Genomic DNA, 17,735 nt, shown 5'->3' with positions numbered 1-17,735 from the left:
ATACAATGTAGCAAAAACAAGTACACACACACACACACACACACATATATATATATATATATATATATATATAATGTGTGTGTATATATATATATAATGTATATCTTTAACTTATTTTTAAGTTAATATTATATATTAAGCCAAAAGCACATAGAATTACTAGATCTTACATTTAACTAAATTAAAATAAAAATTGAAAATATAAAATAAGTAAAACTTCAAAATTATTTTTATTAATTGAAATAAATCTAAATTAAAATATGACTTAAAATGTAAATTAGAACATTTGAGATGTTACCTTGGAAATTAACTGAAATAAAACAAGCTCAAGTAAAACAAGCTCAAATAAAACATTATCTGAAAAAAAAAAGTTTATATATATATATATATATATGTATGTGTATGTGTATGTGTATGTGTGTGTGTGTGTGTGTGTACTTGTTTTTGCTGCATTGTGGGGACCAAATGTCCCCACAAGTATAGTAAAACCTGAAATTTTTGATATTGTGGGGACTGGCTTGATGTCCCCATGGGTACAAAAGCTTATAAATCATACAGAATGAGATTTTTTGAGAAAGTAAAAATGCAGAAAGTTTTCTGTAAGGGTTAGGTTTAGGGGTAGGGTTAGGGTAAGGGGATAGAAAATACAGTGTGGACAGTATACAAACCATTGCGCCTATGGAGAGTCCCCACAAAGATAATAAACCAGACGTGTGTGTGTGTGTGTGTGTGTGTGTGTGTATGTATGTGTATATATACACACACACACATAATACATAATACTAAAATAAATTAAATAATACTAAAATAACACCATTGACATTAATTTGTAGCGAAATACTGGTACTGGAAGAAGACTAGTAAAAATGGTAAAAGCACAAATTAGTACAACTTAAATTAAAATGCAAGCTATATAAATCTAAAAAGCTCATTTAAAATATCTGTAAATACTATGATAGTATAGAAATACTAAAATAACATTGCTGACAGATTAATTTGTAGCAAAATACTAATATAAAAATATAAATATCTAAAAATATAAAAATGTCAAAGCATATAAAATTACTAAAACTTAAAATGACAACTGAAATTAAACTGCATTAGTAATACAAATATTACCAACACAGTAGCAGTATATACTAAAGGAACACCCTTTTAGTAATAGAAAATGGCAGCCTATTTATCATAACCTAGTATGTTCGTATGGTTAGCTGCAGTAGTGTTCATGTACATTTGTAATTGTTTTTTTTGCAACCCACCTGTTGAGAACCGCTCTTTTTTTGGCCGTGTAGTTTGTGCTGAAGCTCATACTGCTGGTCATTTCCAGGCTGTACTGGAGGGGCTCTTCATTTAGACCAAATTACAAAAGCATCAATTGCACAAACAGCTATTAAACTGGACATACTGCATGTTTTTTGTGCCAACAGATGCAGCACAATCCTAAGAACAGGATTTGCACGTATTTCTAGCGGAGCACCAGTCTTTATGAAGTGCCTCTTGACAAACTTAAATCTAATATCATAAGGTTTCTATGCAGAACTAATGGCAGTGCTTCTGTAATGTGACACAACCAGTTAAAAAGGTGCTGTAAGATTTGTTAGACAAAACAAACCTTAAGCTGCTATAATTGATTGTGTTCACATTCAAATAGCCTTATGAGTGCTTGAGGAGAGAGTAACTGCTGTTATCTGTGTAGGTGAGCTGTCCTAACTTTCTGAAGCCTTCCATCTTCTAAAGAGCAGATGATAAAGATGTGCAATATGCTTATATATGGTTCACCTGTGTGTTTTTGATGCGTTTTGTGTAGCTCTGATTCCAGCGACAGTCGCCTCCCTATAATACGGCGAGAGGAAGCATCTACAGATGAGACGTACGATGAAACATTTCTAGATGAGAGAGATCAGACCATGCTCTCAATGGACATGTAATACTGCATTTGTTTTCATTCATATCAGAATATTTAATACAACGATAAGCCACATGAAGGCGTGAGATACAGTTTAATTTTATTTTCTTTCTGTAAATTGGCAAAAATGGATTACTAGAAGATGCTGAATCTAACCTGCTTTATCCCCTAATATTAATGCTGGCTTCCAAGCAGGTGTACTGTAACTTTGTGGTCATAATGAGGCTAATTATAGAATTAATTTAATATAATTAAGTTTTTGCCACTGAATAAAAAATGACGTGAGTTTACATCTCGCAATTCTGACTTTTCTATCAGAATTGTGAGATATAAACTTACAGTTGTGAGTTATAAAGTCAGTACTGCGTGATATAAACTCACTGTTCAGAGAAATAAAGTCAGATTTGCAAGATATAAACTCACAATTATGACTTTTTCTCAAAATTGCGAGTTTGTCTCACAATTGTGACTTTTTCTTCAGAATTACGAATTTATATCTTGCAATTTTGACACTTTCTCAGGATTGCAAGCTTATTTCTCATTCTTCTGACTTTATAACTCACAATTGTGTTCATATCAGGCACTTCTAAAAAAAAAAAAAAAAAAAAAAAAAAAGTCAGAATTGCGTGTTTATATCACAATTGTGACGTTTTTCTCAGAATTATGAATTCATATATTGCAAGTGACTTTTTCTTGCAATTGACCTTGTAATTGTGTTTATCTCACAATTGTGACGTTTTTCTCAGAATTATGAATTCATATATTGCAAGTGACTTTTTCTTGCAATTGACCTTGTAATTGTGTTTATCTCACAATTGTGACGTTTTTCTCAGAATTACGAATTTATATCGCAAGTGACTCCTTTTCTCACAATTGACTTTTTCTCAAAATTGCGGGTTTATCTCGTAATTGTGACTTCTTTTCTCAGAATTACGAATTTGTCTCTCGCAATTGACTTTTTCTCCAAATTGTGAGTTTATATTGCAATTGTGACTTTTGCAATAGTGACTTATTTTTCGCAATTATGACTTTTTTTCTCAGAAAGTTTATTTCCTGATTTTCTGACTTTAAAACTCACAACTGCAAGATTATCTCCTGCAATTCTGAGAAAAAAGAAGGCAAAATTTAGAAATAAAAATGTTTATTTTTTTTATTCAGTGGCAGAAACAGGGTTTCATTACTCAAGAAAATCTAACATTTGTTTTCTTTTTCTTTTTTTTTCTTTTATTACTGAAGAGTTGACATTTTTTTCTTCTGCAGTCTACTGTACAGACATGAATTTACTTTTGTCAAAGCCTGAGGCTTTTGGTATGAAAAGTCTTTTACATTTGCCAAAATAGAACTTTTTATATTAAAAATAAACAAGCCCTGCCCAGATTTAAAAAGTAACGCAAGAGTAAAGTAACACATTACTTTCCATAAAAAGTAACTAAGTAATGTAATTAGTTACTTTTTTAGGAAGTAACTCAGTATTGTAATGCATTACTTTTAAAAGTAACTTTCCCCAACACTGCATTGAGGCTTCTAGAAAGAATATTTTAATATTCTGAATGTGTGTTTGTGATTCAGGCTGGAATTTCAGGATGAAGAGAGCAAGCAATTGGCTCCAATGGTGGAGGCGGATGTAGGGGAGGAGAGGAGGCCGTGGCAGTCTCCACGGCGACGGGCCTTTCTCTGCCCCACTGCACTGGGTATATACTCTCACACATTCATTACAGTTAATATAAACCAGTACAGTCATTAGTTTTGCTTCAAATGTGATGCTGAAGTCAAATGCATATTTACTTTTCAACACAGGTCGACGGTCTTCCTTTCACTTGGAGTGTCTGAGAAAACATAACAGACCTGATGTTTCTCAGAAAACAGCACTACCACTGCATCTAGTGCATCATCAGGTGAGCTTATGCGCATAAACGCTTGACGAAGGTTTTTTTTTTTTTTGGTCCTTTTTACTTATTCATCTTTTGGTTTCCAAAGGCTCTGGCTGTGGCAGGGTTGAGTCCCCTGCTGAGACGGAGTCATTCTCCGACGCTGTTCACGCGTCTGTGTTCCACACCTCCTGCGAGTCCCAGCGGCCGCAGCGGGGGAGGCCCGTGCTACCAGCCCGTTCCGTCTCTGCGGTTGGAGGGCAGCGGATCTTACGAGAAACTCAACAGCAGCATGCCGTCTGTGAACTGCAGCTCGTGGTACAGTGACAGTAACGGCAACCACAGCAGGAGCGTGCAGAGGACGCAGCGACCCGTGTCCCTCACGGTTCCTCCGGTCACACGCAGAGACTCCATGTCCCTGGCACACGGGAGCGCCGGCAGCCTCGTGGAGGCGGTAAGACACACTTTCTCTCTCTTTAAGTAAGACACCACAGGCAAAACCATAGCACTAGTCTATTTTGAGATGTAGGGTTTTTTTGCTTGCAAAACTTGTCATTTTCAGACTAATGGATAGATAACATCCAAAAATACATATTCAAGGTTTTAATTACAATACATACCGAGTCAGAAATCTTCATGTCAGTAGCGCTTACATACACCAAACTTTAGAGTTTTTTTTTTTTTTATTCTAATAGTTTTTACAGATGGGTTTTTCTATATAACATTTATCTGACTTATATAACAAGTAATTCCTTTTTTTCTGGCTGTTGACAGCATTTTGTATGGAAGCCCATTTCCACCAATGAAGAAAAAATTTAAAAAGATAATTGTGACTTTTTATCTCATAATTCTGACTTTTTTTTCTCGCAATTGTGAGTTTACATCTGACTTTTTTTTTTGTCAGAATTGCGAGATATAAATTCACAATTCTGACTTTTTTTGTGTTTGTATTAAACAATTCTTGTTTTTTTTTTTGTTTTGTTTTTTTTTTTACAGTTGTGAGTTTATATCTTGCAGTTCTGACTAAAATGTGTCAGAATTGCAATTCTGACAAAAAAACGTCACAACGGCGAGATATAAACTCACAAATCTGACCTTTTTTGTCAGAATTGTGAGATATAACGTCAGAACTGCAGGATATTAACTTGGAATTTCCAGATTTTTTTCTCAGAACTGCGTGTTTGTATCTTGCAGTTCTGACTTTTTCTTACATTTGTGAGTTTATATCGCAATTCTGAAAAAAAAAAAAGTCTGAATTTTTTTTTTTTTTTTTTCAGAAATAAGTCAGAATTGTAAAATATAAACATGCAATTGTGAGAAAAAGTCAAAATTGCAAAATACAAAAACACCATTACTAGCAATTTTGAGTTTATATCTCACAATTACCTGCCTGACTTAATTCTGAGAAAAAGTCACAGTTGTGAAATATAAACTCGCAATTGTGAATTTTGTGACAATTGTGAGTTTATTTCTCACAAGTTTGACTTTATAACTCAAAATTGCAAGTTTATATTACGCAATTCCAAGAATTCTCATAAAAAAAGTCAGAATTGCAAGTTTATATCATGTAGTTCTGAGGAAAAAAAAATCAAAACTGCAAGGTTATATCTTGCAATTGTTTTTTTTTTCCTCAGGATTCAGTCAGAATTGCAAAAATCCAGAATTCTGACTTCGTAACTCACAATTGCGAGTTTATACCACACAATTCTGACTTTTTTTTTTCTGACTCTATTTTGACTTTTTTATATCAATTCTGAGAAAAAAAAAGTCATAATTGCAAGTTTATATCATGCAATTCTGAGAAATAAGTCAGAATTACGAGATGTAAACTTGCAATTGCAAAAATAAACGTCCGAATTTAAGTTCTGGAAATGTATGCAAATTAAATTAGATGATGCCTCATTTGCACAAAAGACTTGCAATACAAAATTATCTTAATATACTGTGACTAATCAAATGGAGAAAGTATTGTGATATTTATTAGTTACTTTTTTAACACCATATTCTCCTACACTACACAAAAAATAACAGTTCTTTATTGGCATCAATGGTTTCATGAAGAACCTTTAGCATAGGTGAAACCTTACAAGCTTATATAGAAGAAAAAGTTTCTTCAGATTATGTTCCTTACACTAAGAAAAGAATGGTTCTCTTAAGAACTTTTCACTGCACAATTGGTTCTTCTGTAGCATCGCTGCAAAAACACCCTTAAAGGGATAGTTCACCCAAAAATGAAAATTCTGTCATTAATTACTCACCCTCATGTTGTTTCAAACATGTAAGACCTTCATTTATCTTAAAACACGAATTAATCCAAAAGCTTTCTGACCCTGCTTAGACAGCAATGCAACTGGGTGTCAAGTCCCAGAAAGGTAGCAAGAACATTGTTAAAATAGTCCATGTGACATCAGTGGTGAAAAGTCTTCTTTCTTTCTCTGCTTAGGTGTTGATATCTGAGGGTTTGGGTCGCTATGCACAGGATCCCTCCTTCATCCAGGTAGCGAAGCAGGAGCTAGCGGACGCCTGCGACATGACCATGGAGGAGATGGAGAACGCCGCCGACAACATTCTCAACGCCAACGCGCCGCCCAACGCCAACGGAAACCTGCTACCCTTCATACAGTGCAGAGACACTGGCTCGCAGGAGTCCCGTTGCGGCCACGCGCTGGGCCTCTCGTCCGCCACGGGCTCCGACGAGCTTCTGGGGGCGGAGCTAGAGGGCTCCGAGGGGGCGAGCCAACGGAACAGCACTCTGATGGAGGACGAGGACATGGAGTGCGTGACGAGTTTGTAGGGGGAACCGCAGCAGCACGGAGGACTTCCTGTGTCTTAGCCCAGCTCTCTCTGAGGACACTGCTGTCCTGCAGTCTGACCCGTCTGTTGCGTGTACCTACCGTAGGGGTATAAGGCCATTCTGCTTAGCTGAGACCGAGTTGGTTTTTAGTTCGTCCGTGTGTTTGCGAGAGCACGAGCCAGTAGGCGTGTGTACATGTTTGTGTGTGCGTGTTTCTAAAGTGCCTCACAGTTCTCACAACCTTGATTGCAGTACGGAAACGAAACCCTGACCGAGCAGGGAATGAAGATGCGAAAAAAGATGCGCTGTTGGGATCTGTCCGCCGGCGTGCGGCGGTAGGACTCGACGGCCGCAGCGTCGGCGCGGTGCCGAGCAGGTGGATCTCGAGGGCCGTGGAGCCATCACGGGTTCGAGAGATGTTCAGAGGGACACATTGGAGCGGCTCTCTCTTTCCTTTCATGGGGCTGTCCGTCCATCCATCCATTCATCAAGAGAAGCGTCGTCTGCAAGCGCCCTCACGTCATCCTTCTCTGTTCATTTGATGATTTTTTGCTGCTTTTCGGATTTGATTTCTTTCGTTAAGCCTGCAGCTTTTCTTTTTAATCAGCAGAAGACTGAACTGAATTGCTCTTTCTCGTGTACCGTTAACGGCTTTCAGGTAGCTGCTAGCCGTGCAAGGTACGGGTCATTGCATCAGTGGCCTTTTATTCCAGATCTGCTTTAGTTTTATTTCTTTTTTTTTTTTAGCATTTAGTGTTTGTAATGTTGTTTATCTTGGATTGCACACAGATGGATGCTGTTTTTTTTTTCCTTAAATTATTATTATTATTATTATTATTATTATTATTATTATTGAAGGCGTTTAAGATGTTTATTCCAGATGCAGTGTTGTGAATCTAATGCCTCTGACAGACACACACACAAAAAATTATTTATTTATTTATTCCTGTCAGAGGCGCGAAGCGTGTTCCGCCAGGGGGTTCGGTCTCTCTCACGATGTTCATTGGTAGCTCACAAGCTGTAAATGAGCGGTGTCACTCACCTGGACGCAGGTAGCACTGACAGGTCTCATGGCTGCTGTTGGATCGGACTCAAACTACTGACGTTTCTTCACTGCTGATCTCCAGAAACATTCAGCCGACAGCTGCGATTCTGTCACGGTCCCACCTGCTCGACACAGGAAACAGCAGATCTTCGGAAGGTCAGTAAAGGTGCACTTTGAGGAGAGGAAGGGTGGAGTATTCAGGGATGTCTGGGTAGCGCATCATTTAAAAAAAAAAAAAACTCTATAATGTAGTTCACACAGGGCTAAATATATGACCATCATTATGAAAGTACCAACATCAGCAGTGTCATCATCATACAATGTTATTGATTGCTATTATTATTATTACTACTACTATTGTTAAGGATATTTTTCTGCTGGGTTTAGCACTGTTTCCATGCAGTTCGGCAAACACACAGAGAACTACTTATCGATCTATTATGCAAATAAGGTGTTGAAGCGTTAGCGTTGTGTTGGAAACGTGTCGACGGGATAGAAAACACATGCGCTGGTGAGAAACCTGACCAATCCACTTCCAGGCGTCTCTCTGTTTGTGCCACACTAGACCGGGTTCGAAGTTCTGTCACCGTTTTGCACACTACTTCAGACGATATGAATTTCTCTTTCCATATATGAATATAGATAATTGACTATTTTTGTCTAGCTGACTCTTTACTTTCTATAACATCGCATTCGATCTCAAGTCTCCAGTCCTGTGCCGTTGTTTTTTTTTTTTTTTTTTTTTTTTTTTTTGGTTGAATGAGTTCCTGAATGTTTACAGGAGGTCTCTGCTCTGAGGACGATGCAAAGCTTGTGAAAAAAAAACGTGACAAATGTAGCCAGAACCCACCTGCTCTGTTCCAAAGCCGCCACCACCACACACCCTCATATCTCCTACTACACACACGTGCCATATGTCATCGTGAGGCTGCCCCGGGCATATTATCGAGGCCTTGGTTGTGTACGTGTGCGAGTTTCTCCGTGTTTAGCATATATGCAGAGTGCGGAAACGAGCGCGTCTGTGTGGTGTTCGTGTTAGTATATGCAGGACGAGTGCGTGAGTGCATGCGTATGTGCTTGCATACCACAAGATATGCAAAAACAATGCAATAACTTTGACTGTACAACAGTTTCCTTCAGAACTACAGCTGTACAAAAATCTACGATACAGAGAGAAATATATTCACTGTCGTGTATTAAGTTACAGAACTTTAAATCGAAGAACCTGTCATACTTGAAATCGGGTGCATTTGAGTATTGAGTATTTTGAAATAATCTTGTGCGGGTCAGTTCGGTTCGATGTTTTTCTTCCGTTGGTTTCAATTATCTCTGCATGAGGATTCTTTTGGTGTGCCAAGCGTTTCGACTAACTATTTTTTGGTTTCGTTGTTTTCATTTTTAAACATTGAGGAAACACTGATGACGAGGAGCGAAGGTGTAAATACAGACGGAGGAGAGAAGCGTCTCGTTGGTGTGAAAATGATTTTGCATATCTTGTGCTCAGCTGAAAGGTGCATGATACGCAAGAGCAGCTCTCTCTCTCTTTCACTCGCTTTCCCCCCCTTTATCTTTTCATTCACTCGCCCTCCTTGTCCTTTCTTCGGCAGACATCACAGTGTTGAAGGCGTTTTGTTACGGCACCCGGCTCACGTTGGTCACGCACATTAATTCTTGAGGCGGATACAACCTTTCATTTCTCACGTCTCATGGACAATCTGCGTTGGGCGAGGAGGTTTAGGTTGGAAGTAATGGATTTGGATGCTAAGCTTGAGCCCTCCTCCTTTCATTAGCCAATGATTGTATATTTTTATAGACTTATAGTAAAGAATTAACACATGAAAAGACAATATAAACTCATCTATATCTGCTGAATGTCAGGGTTAAAATGGCTACACACAACCGTGTTTGAGAATGTATGTAGTGACTACGTATAGATAGAAATTAAATCTATGATAGAGAAATATAGAGTAATTCATCATTCGTAGTAGCTCCTTTTGAAACTCCGGATGGTTGGGTGTTGAGTGCAATGAGATTAATCGTGGTTTTGAATCCGAGGGCTTTTTCCACAGCTGCTTTATTCAGATCAACGCATCACGTTCCCCTCCGAGCACCTGCACATGATAGAACAGCGTGGAAAAGCCACAAGCTTTCGTGACACAAAAGCAGCGCCTGTGTTGAATGGAACTACGCTAATGAATGAACACAGAGAGCTGTCTGCTCAGGCCTTGGGGAAATGTACCAAATATTTGACTGAATATTTTATTAGTTGCTCAGTGAGGTTTTTGCCCAAATGGTTGTAATGTAGCTTTTCTTCTCTCAGAGAATCAGAAGTTATTTTATATATTTTAATATATGAGAGATATTTATCAGATGGAAGTTTAGATATTTCGCACTGGTTGGAGGGAATGTCGGCTGACGATGGATGATGGTGAAAGAAGTGTAGGTTGCTCTCCTGATGGATTTTGGTTTGCCATCTGTAGCAGTAGCACATAAGCTTTCCCATAAATTAAATTAATGCTTAATATTTTTGAAAATATAAACCCCTCAGAAAAGAGTAAACCATCCACAGTGAGCAGCATTTTTACAACCATTCAAATTCATATTTTATCGCTAGGGTGTTTTTTTGTGTTTTACTTGGATAAACCCAGTAATGCACGAACACGTTAGTGGATTTATTAAGGACGTCTTAGGTTCAAGCATCGGTCCGGGTTTATGCGTGTTCGTATGCCAATTCTGCATGTGTCAGACTGAAGGAACGTGCCGTGGGGGTTGACCTTTGACCCAGAGAAAGTCTGGACGGGTGCAATGTCTGCCCTCTGGTTTAACCTTTGTGTAGCACGTATCTCTAATGTCCTCCTTTATATGACTGTTAATTTGATATTATAAGTTAATGTAGTGCGTTAATGAGTTTTAATGATAACCTAAAAGCTAAGGTGGTGATGCAATAATCACGATTTGCACATTTAAACCACGTTTAGTTTGACACGTCGTACACATAATCCAAGTAACGGATGAATTTATGCATAGATGATTTTAGCTGTCGTGTAAATATTAATTTCGCCCTAAGCTCAAAACGTCAATCTTGCCATAGTTTCATTTCAACAGGTGGGACGATAACTTAAATGCAGATTCGTTCAGTGTTTTTTAAGTGCACTGATTGCAACACCAATTTGAGGTTTTCGAGTGGCATTTCCCCGCCTCTAGTTCCACCCAGCGAATGTAGCACTAGAGACAGAAGGAGATGGGCGGAACGGTACCGATTAGGATGAGGAGCTCAAAGAGTTAATATTGCACAAATCTCCATGTATGAGTGAACCTTTTAACAACGTATTCTTGCTTTCTTTCTGCAGACATGGAAGTAATGCTCTGTTTGATGGCTTGATTTGTTGGGTCTCTCTTTCTCTAATGGGTGGCAGGACTGAGGGAGTCGATTCCCCGACGCTCGCTCGTCCGCAGATGCTTTTCTGTTAACCCGAATTTTCCTGCGGTCGGAGGCGATTCGGTTTTCGTTTAAAGGGAGGGATCTTTGAGCGGTTGCTTTCTTTTCGGCAAGCGCGTGCGGACGGGAAGTGTGGTCTCGAGGTCCTGAGCTGTTTGTTAGATTAACGAGCTGAAGTAAAATTAGATGCGTGTCGTGCTTTTGGTAGAATTCGAAGGCATCAGTGCTGACCATTCAGGTCTCTCACGAAACACCGTCAGAGGTCATTCACATTTTTGGACTATTTAATCGAGTTTAGACCCCAGGTGTTATTGAAAACTCTGTGAGACGTCTGCATGGTCTGTCATTCCCTCCTCTACTTTTGCTGAGACTCTTTTGTTTCATTTCATCATTCTTTCATTTGTTCATTTAGATTTTAAAAAGAGTACGCTACGTAAATCTGAAGATTCAATCACTTTTTCTACTCCTATTTTCAAAAAAAAGTGACGAAAAAACTGACAAAAAATTGGATTTGTAAATAAGTGATTGTACAGTTTGTATCTGTATCTGTCAGTCTGTCTTTGGTGACAGAGTGTGTCTTGCTTATAACGCACGCTACCAGTAAATAAAAACTAAAAAATATCTTTAGATTGTATGGTTCTTGACAGGAAGTTTTAAATTAATCTCTGCTGTATATTCCTGTAATATTGCATTTTTATCTGAGGAATGATGTTATTAAACAATTGCAAATAAAGTGAATTTCCTAAGGTTTGGTTCTTCTGCATCTTATGAACGATTACGTCTGATTACCACAAGCTCCACAGGTAAGATCTCACCTGACCAATGTTATTCCAATTCATATGTTGTTTTATTATGGCACAGCATGATATTTTAAATGACAAATGATATTAAATCAAAATAGAAATCTAATACATTTTTTTAACATTCATACTGCATTAAATCCAGAGTCCAGCCACTGGATCAGCACAATCTGCAGCTGTAATATTATAAAAATGCAGCTTGTGTAGAGCGCAATCATATTTCTGTGTCTCCATACTTCCTGGGTTTCTGTTTAGCCGGACGAGTGCGTGTCCTTGTGGTTGATTTTCCGTGACTCTCCGTGATGAAGTGTGAAGAACAGATCTGGAGTCAGTCCATGATTCATCATAGCCTCATGCAAACGTGCTGGAGGGTCAAGATAATGCTGAGAGAAGAACAGAACAGAACAGCATGTAATTATACACACACACTACTGTTCAAAACTTTGAGGTTAGTAAAATGGTAACGCTGGGAAATATAATTACACTTTAAATCAATTGTTTTCAACTGTAATTTCAAAAAAATGTTAAATAAAAAACGTAAATCTTAAAGAGAGCCTAAAATGTAAAAAAAAATCTGTCATTAATTGCTCACCCTCATGTCGTTCCAATCCCGTAAGACCTTTGTTTATCTTCAGAATAGAAATTAAGATATTTTTGATGAAATCCGAGAGCTTTCTGACTAGGACTGCAACCAACGATTATTTTCATAATCGATTAATCTAACCATTATTAGAATGATTAATCAACTAATCGTTGATTATTCCACTGATTAATCAGTAATTAGTTAAAATACTGAGTTATACATATTCTAACAAATATAGAAAGGTCACTTCAGCCTTTAAAAATCATATTATGTACTTATAACTATTATACTATTAATTCACACAAACTGATACATTACCAGTCAAAAGTAAAATGTTTTTTTTTTTCTACTCACCAAGCCTGCATTTATTTGATCCACAGTATAGCAAAAACGATAAAATTTTGAAATATTTTTACTATTTAAAATAACTGTTTTTATTTGAATATATTTTAAAATGTAACTTATTCCTGTGATTTCAAAGCTGAATTTATAGCACCATTACTCCAGTCACATGATCTTTCAGAAATCATTCTAATATTCTGATTTGCTGTTCAAAAGAGTTATTATTGTTATTATGTTGAAAACAGCGGAGTAGAATTTTTTTCAAGTTTCCTGAAATTTACATTAGGTCATATGAGATCAAACGACGTCATAAAATATATGTCGGCTAATTGTTTCAGCCCTATGTCTGACTATGCATAGACAGAAACACAACTGACACCTTCTAGGCCCAGAAAGGTAGTAAAGACATCATTAAAATGGTCCATGTGACTTCAGTGATTCAACCAGAATAACAATTTTATTCAACAATTTCTTCTCTTAACAATGTCCTTACTATCTTTCTGGGCCTTGAAAATGGTAATTACATGTATATTGCTGTACATGTATTACATGGTAATAGGTCAGAAAGCTCTCAGATTTCATCAGTAATATCTTAATTTGTGTTCTCAAGATGAATGAAGGCTTTACAGGTTTGGAAAAACATGAGGATGAGTAATTAATGACAGAATTTTCATTTTGGATGAACTAATCCTTTAAATAAAGTTTAAAAAAAAATGTGTGCCCTCACCTTGTTAATTCGTAGAATTAACTTATAGTAATATTTATTATATAAATATATAAAAAAAACACATAACAAAAGCTATTCCTGATACACAGCCAAACAACTTCTCTAAGATGACTAAATCAGCTAATTGTGACTCTAATCTGGAAACCTGCTAAAACTGTATAAATGCTTCTTTAGGCTAGATTCTCCCTCAGAGAGGCATAAATACGTAGACACAGCAGTGAAGCCTGACGCAATACAACAACAAAGACTGGACTCCCCGACCACAGCTGGACAACAATTACACACAATCAGAGCAGTGACAGCTGGCCAGCTCAGTGAAGGCCATTCACACTGAGAGAATGAACATGTGGGAGAGACAGACAGGCTCATACCTCATAGGCCAAAGCAAATGTCCCCCAGTGAATGGCCAGTGATGTTTTGGCCTGAATGTCAATGTGAATCTGAACAGCTTCTTCAGGGTCCACATGCTGAGACTTCATGATTCCTCTAAGAAGACAAGTTATATCATTAATGCACTTCAAAAACCCATTAAAATACACAGCTGCTCTTTACATTTAGCAGATGCTTTTATCCCAAGTGACAAATAAGGAACAAAAGGATCCAACAATATTCATAATCTTAAATAAGGTTTATGTGACAACTAGATTAGGAAGCAAACTGCTCTTTACAGTCTTACCTGGGCAGGTACGCTCCGATTGGAATTGCAGCCAGGTCAAATGGTCCGAAGCGTTTTCCAATCTCTTTAAATGCTGAACAGTATCCCGTATCCCCAGCAAAGAAGAAACGACAGTGTGGGCCTACGATAGTCCAGCTCCCCCATAATGCTTTGTTGTCATCCACAGGCGTGCGTTTGCACCAGTGCTGTGCTGGCGTGCAAAAAAATGTGACATTTTCATGCCCGGGAATGCGGCTTCCCACCCACCAGTCCAGCTCTGTGACATTCTCGCATCCTGCCTTTTGCATCCATTCGGCCAACCCGAGCGGCACGAACCAGCGCAAACTAGAACCAAAGCGGGCATTCAGGGCTGCCACAGAGTCTGCGTCGAGGTGATCGTAGTGCGTGTGACTGATCACCACTGCGTCCAGGCGAGGAATCTGTTCTATGGTGCAAGGCGGGTCACGGAAACGCTTTGGACCCATGAATGCCATTGGAGAGGCTCTCTGGCTGAACATGGGGTCAGTTAGAAGCACCAGTCCTTCCATCTCCACCAGTACAGTGGCATGACCCAGCCAAGTTGCTTGCACAGATGAGCCTGTCTGCCCGCACTGATCTGGCCTTTGGACAAAATACGGCTCCAGAACCGGCAACTCACGGTCTAGAACCTGAGGATAGAGGAAAACATATTGTCTTATTTTTATTTTATTTTATTTTTTATTTCTTACATTCAGTTTCAACTTGGAGTAATAATATGTATTTCTTATGAATTTTATTTGTTTTTATTAGTAGTTTAAATTAGTTTTTCTTTGTTTTAATTTGTATAATTGTATATACATTTACATAAACATTTATATAACAGTTACATTTTAATTATAGTTATGTTTCATACCTATTTATAATGATAAAATACATTAATATAAAATTTAATACATATTTAAATACAATTACATTTTAAATTTTTAAATAGTATATAATTATTATGAACAGTATATATATATGTATATATATATATATATATGTATATATATATGTATAATGTAATTACTTTTATGCAACTATTAATAATTTAAATTATATAGTTACTTTTTCTACCTATTTATAATGATAGAATGCATTTAATAAATCTAAAAGTTTATATATATATATATATAACAATATGAATATATTATTAATATATAATAGTATTATTAATATATAATACATATGTAATACAATTATATTGTAAATTTGTACATACAGTATATAATTATTATATAAATTACATGTTTATATAATAATTGCTTTTATGCAACTATTTATAATTCTAAATGCATAAATTATTATAAAATATAATATCCATTTGCTTTTATATAAAATATTAAATTTTATATACATTAATAATATTTGTTTTATACCAATTATATTTATAAATGTATAATTGAAAATAAAATATTTTATATGAAATTTCTATTTCTATTCATTTATAATAAAACATTTACAATACTAAAGCTATTTATAAAAATTACACATTTACAATATATTTTATACATATATATATATATATATATATATATATATATATATATACTCATTCTATATAAAAATTAATGTATATTAAATATATTTAGAGATTAATAATTATAAATAGGTATAAAAAGTTATGTACAAAATTGTAAAAATGTAAACAATTATAAACATAAATATTAAATGTATAAATATAAAAATGTAATATAATTCTGAACATCAATATAATTATATAAATAAATGTATAATTTAATGTAAATGTACACTGAAAAATATTGCTCCTTTTGGAAAAACAATTTCACTATGCAAAGCAAATTAATTTGCAACACATAATGAGGTTATATGCAATTTAGCTGCCATATATCTCTACCATATATTTATTGTTTATTATTTCAATTCTTTCTGTTAATTCTATCAAATGCTTTAAAGCTCAGAAAAATCCTTTGTGTGACATTTCAAATTCCACACTGTTGATTCAATGCATTCCTGATGAGTGTGTGTGTGTGTGTTCACCTCTTTGGCACTGGGAACATTACTGTTATTCTTCTCTGTGAGGAAGAGGCGAGCAATGGTGCTGTAGGAGGGGAACTGCCATGTTGTCCAAGGGTTCACAAAGCGCCCATCAGAGTCCCGTCTGGAACAAGTAACATCTGGCTCTTGTCGGTAATCCAACAGGAAGTTATTCCCTGCAGTGACTAAAGGTTCCTCAGCCATGGACACCCCACCAGCAGCTGAACTGCATAAACACCTGTTAGAAACATAATCAGACTGCCTCAGAATAAAACAGGTTACACATTAAGCTTGTTTAAAACACAACTGTCCTGCAGAAACTGCTGAAAATACATCTGTACATTAACTACCTATTTGTACTGACCATACAGTGCTTGGACTGTGTATTTATCATTTTGCACAGCTTTTTAATCACCAACCACTTAGGATGGACACAACTGCTGACGCAAACTGGAGTATGAGCCACATAGTGCGGGTTCTTTCGATTTTGACAGGTACCACCCTTCATAAATAAAACTGTTTAAATGTGCACAATGTTAAACGTACAGCCTTCTTAAAGTATGTACTGTATTTTAGGCATAAGAAATATCACATTTGTTAATGTAAACATTATACACCTCCAAAGACGTGATAAATCAGATAAGAAAACAGCCTATAATTAACCTGACAACACCGGAGCGGATTATAAAATACAGAACACACTCGTGACTATCACGGGCTCGCTTACATTTGTGTTGTTAAACAGATAAACAATGGCGTGAGTTGCGCAGGTACGTACCGATGCGTCAGTTCTGCGAGCAGCGAAGTCGAGTGTGTCGGTGTTGGGAGTGTCGCGAGCACTCGAGCCCGCCTCTGATGTAAGCGCCGCACTAGAAGAGCTGAAGTATGAGCGGCCATAAGGGACAAACACCTAAAAACGAAACGCGTCAAAGTTTAAACCCGTCAGCACAAACAGTTTGTCTTATTTTTAAGCTACTTGACTTGAGATAAACGAACTAGGTTAATGCCGTCAACTTTTACTTCCGTTTGTCATATCACCGCAACATACGTCTTCGTGGTAGTTAAAAGGTCGTAACAATAGTACCAACACGCAGTATTTCACGTCGTTAACGTTGCTATAAGTTGCTTGACTTGCTTTAATAACGCTATAATAACTGTTTGGTTGTACAGAAGTTTTAAAGTTTCCTTGTAATGACCGGTGTAGTACTGATTTCCACAGCCTGTGAGTTTCAACACCCACTCAACAATCAGCCAGACATGACTAATTCACTGCTGATCCGTTCTGATCTCCCTGTTTTCTCAAAAATGGCAAATGTGACCCTGGACCACAAAACCAATCTTAAGTAGCATGGGCGTATTTGTAGCAATAGCCAAAAATACATTGAATGGGTCAAAATGATCGATTTTTCTTAAGTAAGGATTAAGTAAAGATCATGTTCCATAAAAATATTTTGTAAATTTCCTACTGTTAATATATCCAAACCTAATTTTTGATTAGTAATATGCATTGCTAAGAACGTCATGTGGACTAATTTAAAGGTGACTTTTTTGTTGTTGTTT

At 36.7% G+C, this 17,735-nt stretch overlaps 2 protein-coding genes across 21 annotated transcripts in view; one reads left to right on the top strand and one right to left on the bottom strand.

Annotated features, from left to right (window-relative positions):
- cacna1c (calcium channel, voltage-dependent, L type, alpha 1C subunit) overlaps positions 1-8,772 on the top strand; it is a 154,057-nt gene extending 145,285 nt beyond the window's left edge. For all 19 annotated transcript variants that reach the window (XM_051107814.1, XM_051107804.1, XM_051107807.1 and 16 more), the window contains 5 exons: positions 1,808-1,924; positions 3,476-3,597; positions 3,704-3,801; positions 3,884-4,228; positions 6,218-8,772. In XM_051107814.1, the coding sequence (XP_050963771.1) occupies positions 1,808-1,924; positions 3,476-3,597; positions 3,704-3,801; positions 3,884-4,228; positions 6,218-6,568 (1,033 nt within the window). In that variant the 3' untranslated portion in view covers positions 6,569-8,772. The remainder of the gene's footprint in view (positions 1-1,807; positions 1,925-3,475; positions 3,598-3,703; positions 3,802-3,883; positions 4,229-6,217) is intronic.
- A 2,813-nt stretch (positions 8,773-11,585) lies between these two features.
- Positions 11,586-17,400, bottom strand: napepld (N-acyl phosphatidylethanolamine phospholipase D). Of its 2 annotated transcripts, XM_051107832.1 has the most exons (6): positions 17,172-17,400; positions 16,954-17,085; positions 16,179-16,413; positions 14,181-14,827; positions 13,876-13,990; positions 11,586-12,235 (listed from the first exon to the last, which is right to left on the bottom strand). In XM_051107832.1, exons 2-6 carry the CDS (start codon positions 17,070-17,072, stop codon positions 12,104-12,106), a joined length of 1,248 nt encoding a protein of 415 aa, XP_050963789.1. In that variant the 5' UTR covers positions 17,073-17,085; positions 17,172-17,400; the 3' UTR covers positions 11,586-12,103. The 2 variants fall into 2 exon arrangements, with proteins under 2 accessions (XP_050963789.1, XP_050963790.1); XM_051107833.1 differs by lacking the exons at positions 16,954-17,085; positions 17,172-17,400 and adding an exon at positions 16,903-16,922.
- Positions 17,401-17,735: the final 335 nt, after the last annotated feature.

This window comes from Labeo rohita, chromosome 4, assembly GCF_022985175.1.
Source record: "Labeo rohita strain BAU-BD-2019 chromosome 4, IGBB_LRoh.1.0, whole genome shotgun sequence".
Lineage (NCBI taxonomy): Eukaryota > Metazoa > Chordata > Actinopteri > Cypriniformes > Cyprinidae > Labeo > Labeo rohita.
Note: the sequence above shows the minus strand (reverse complement) of the source record. Positions and strands in the feature narration are given on the sequence as shown.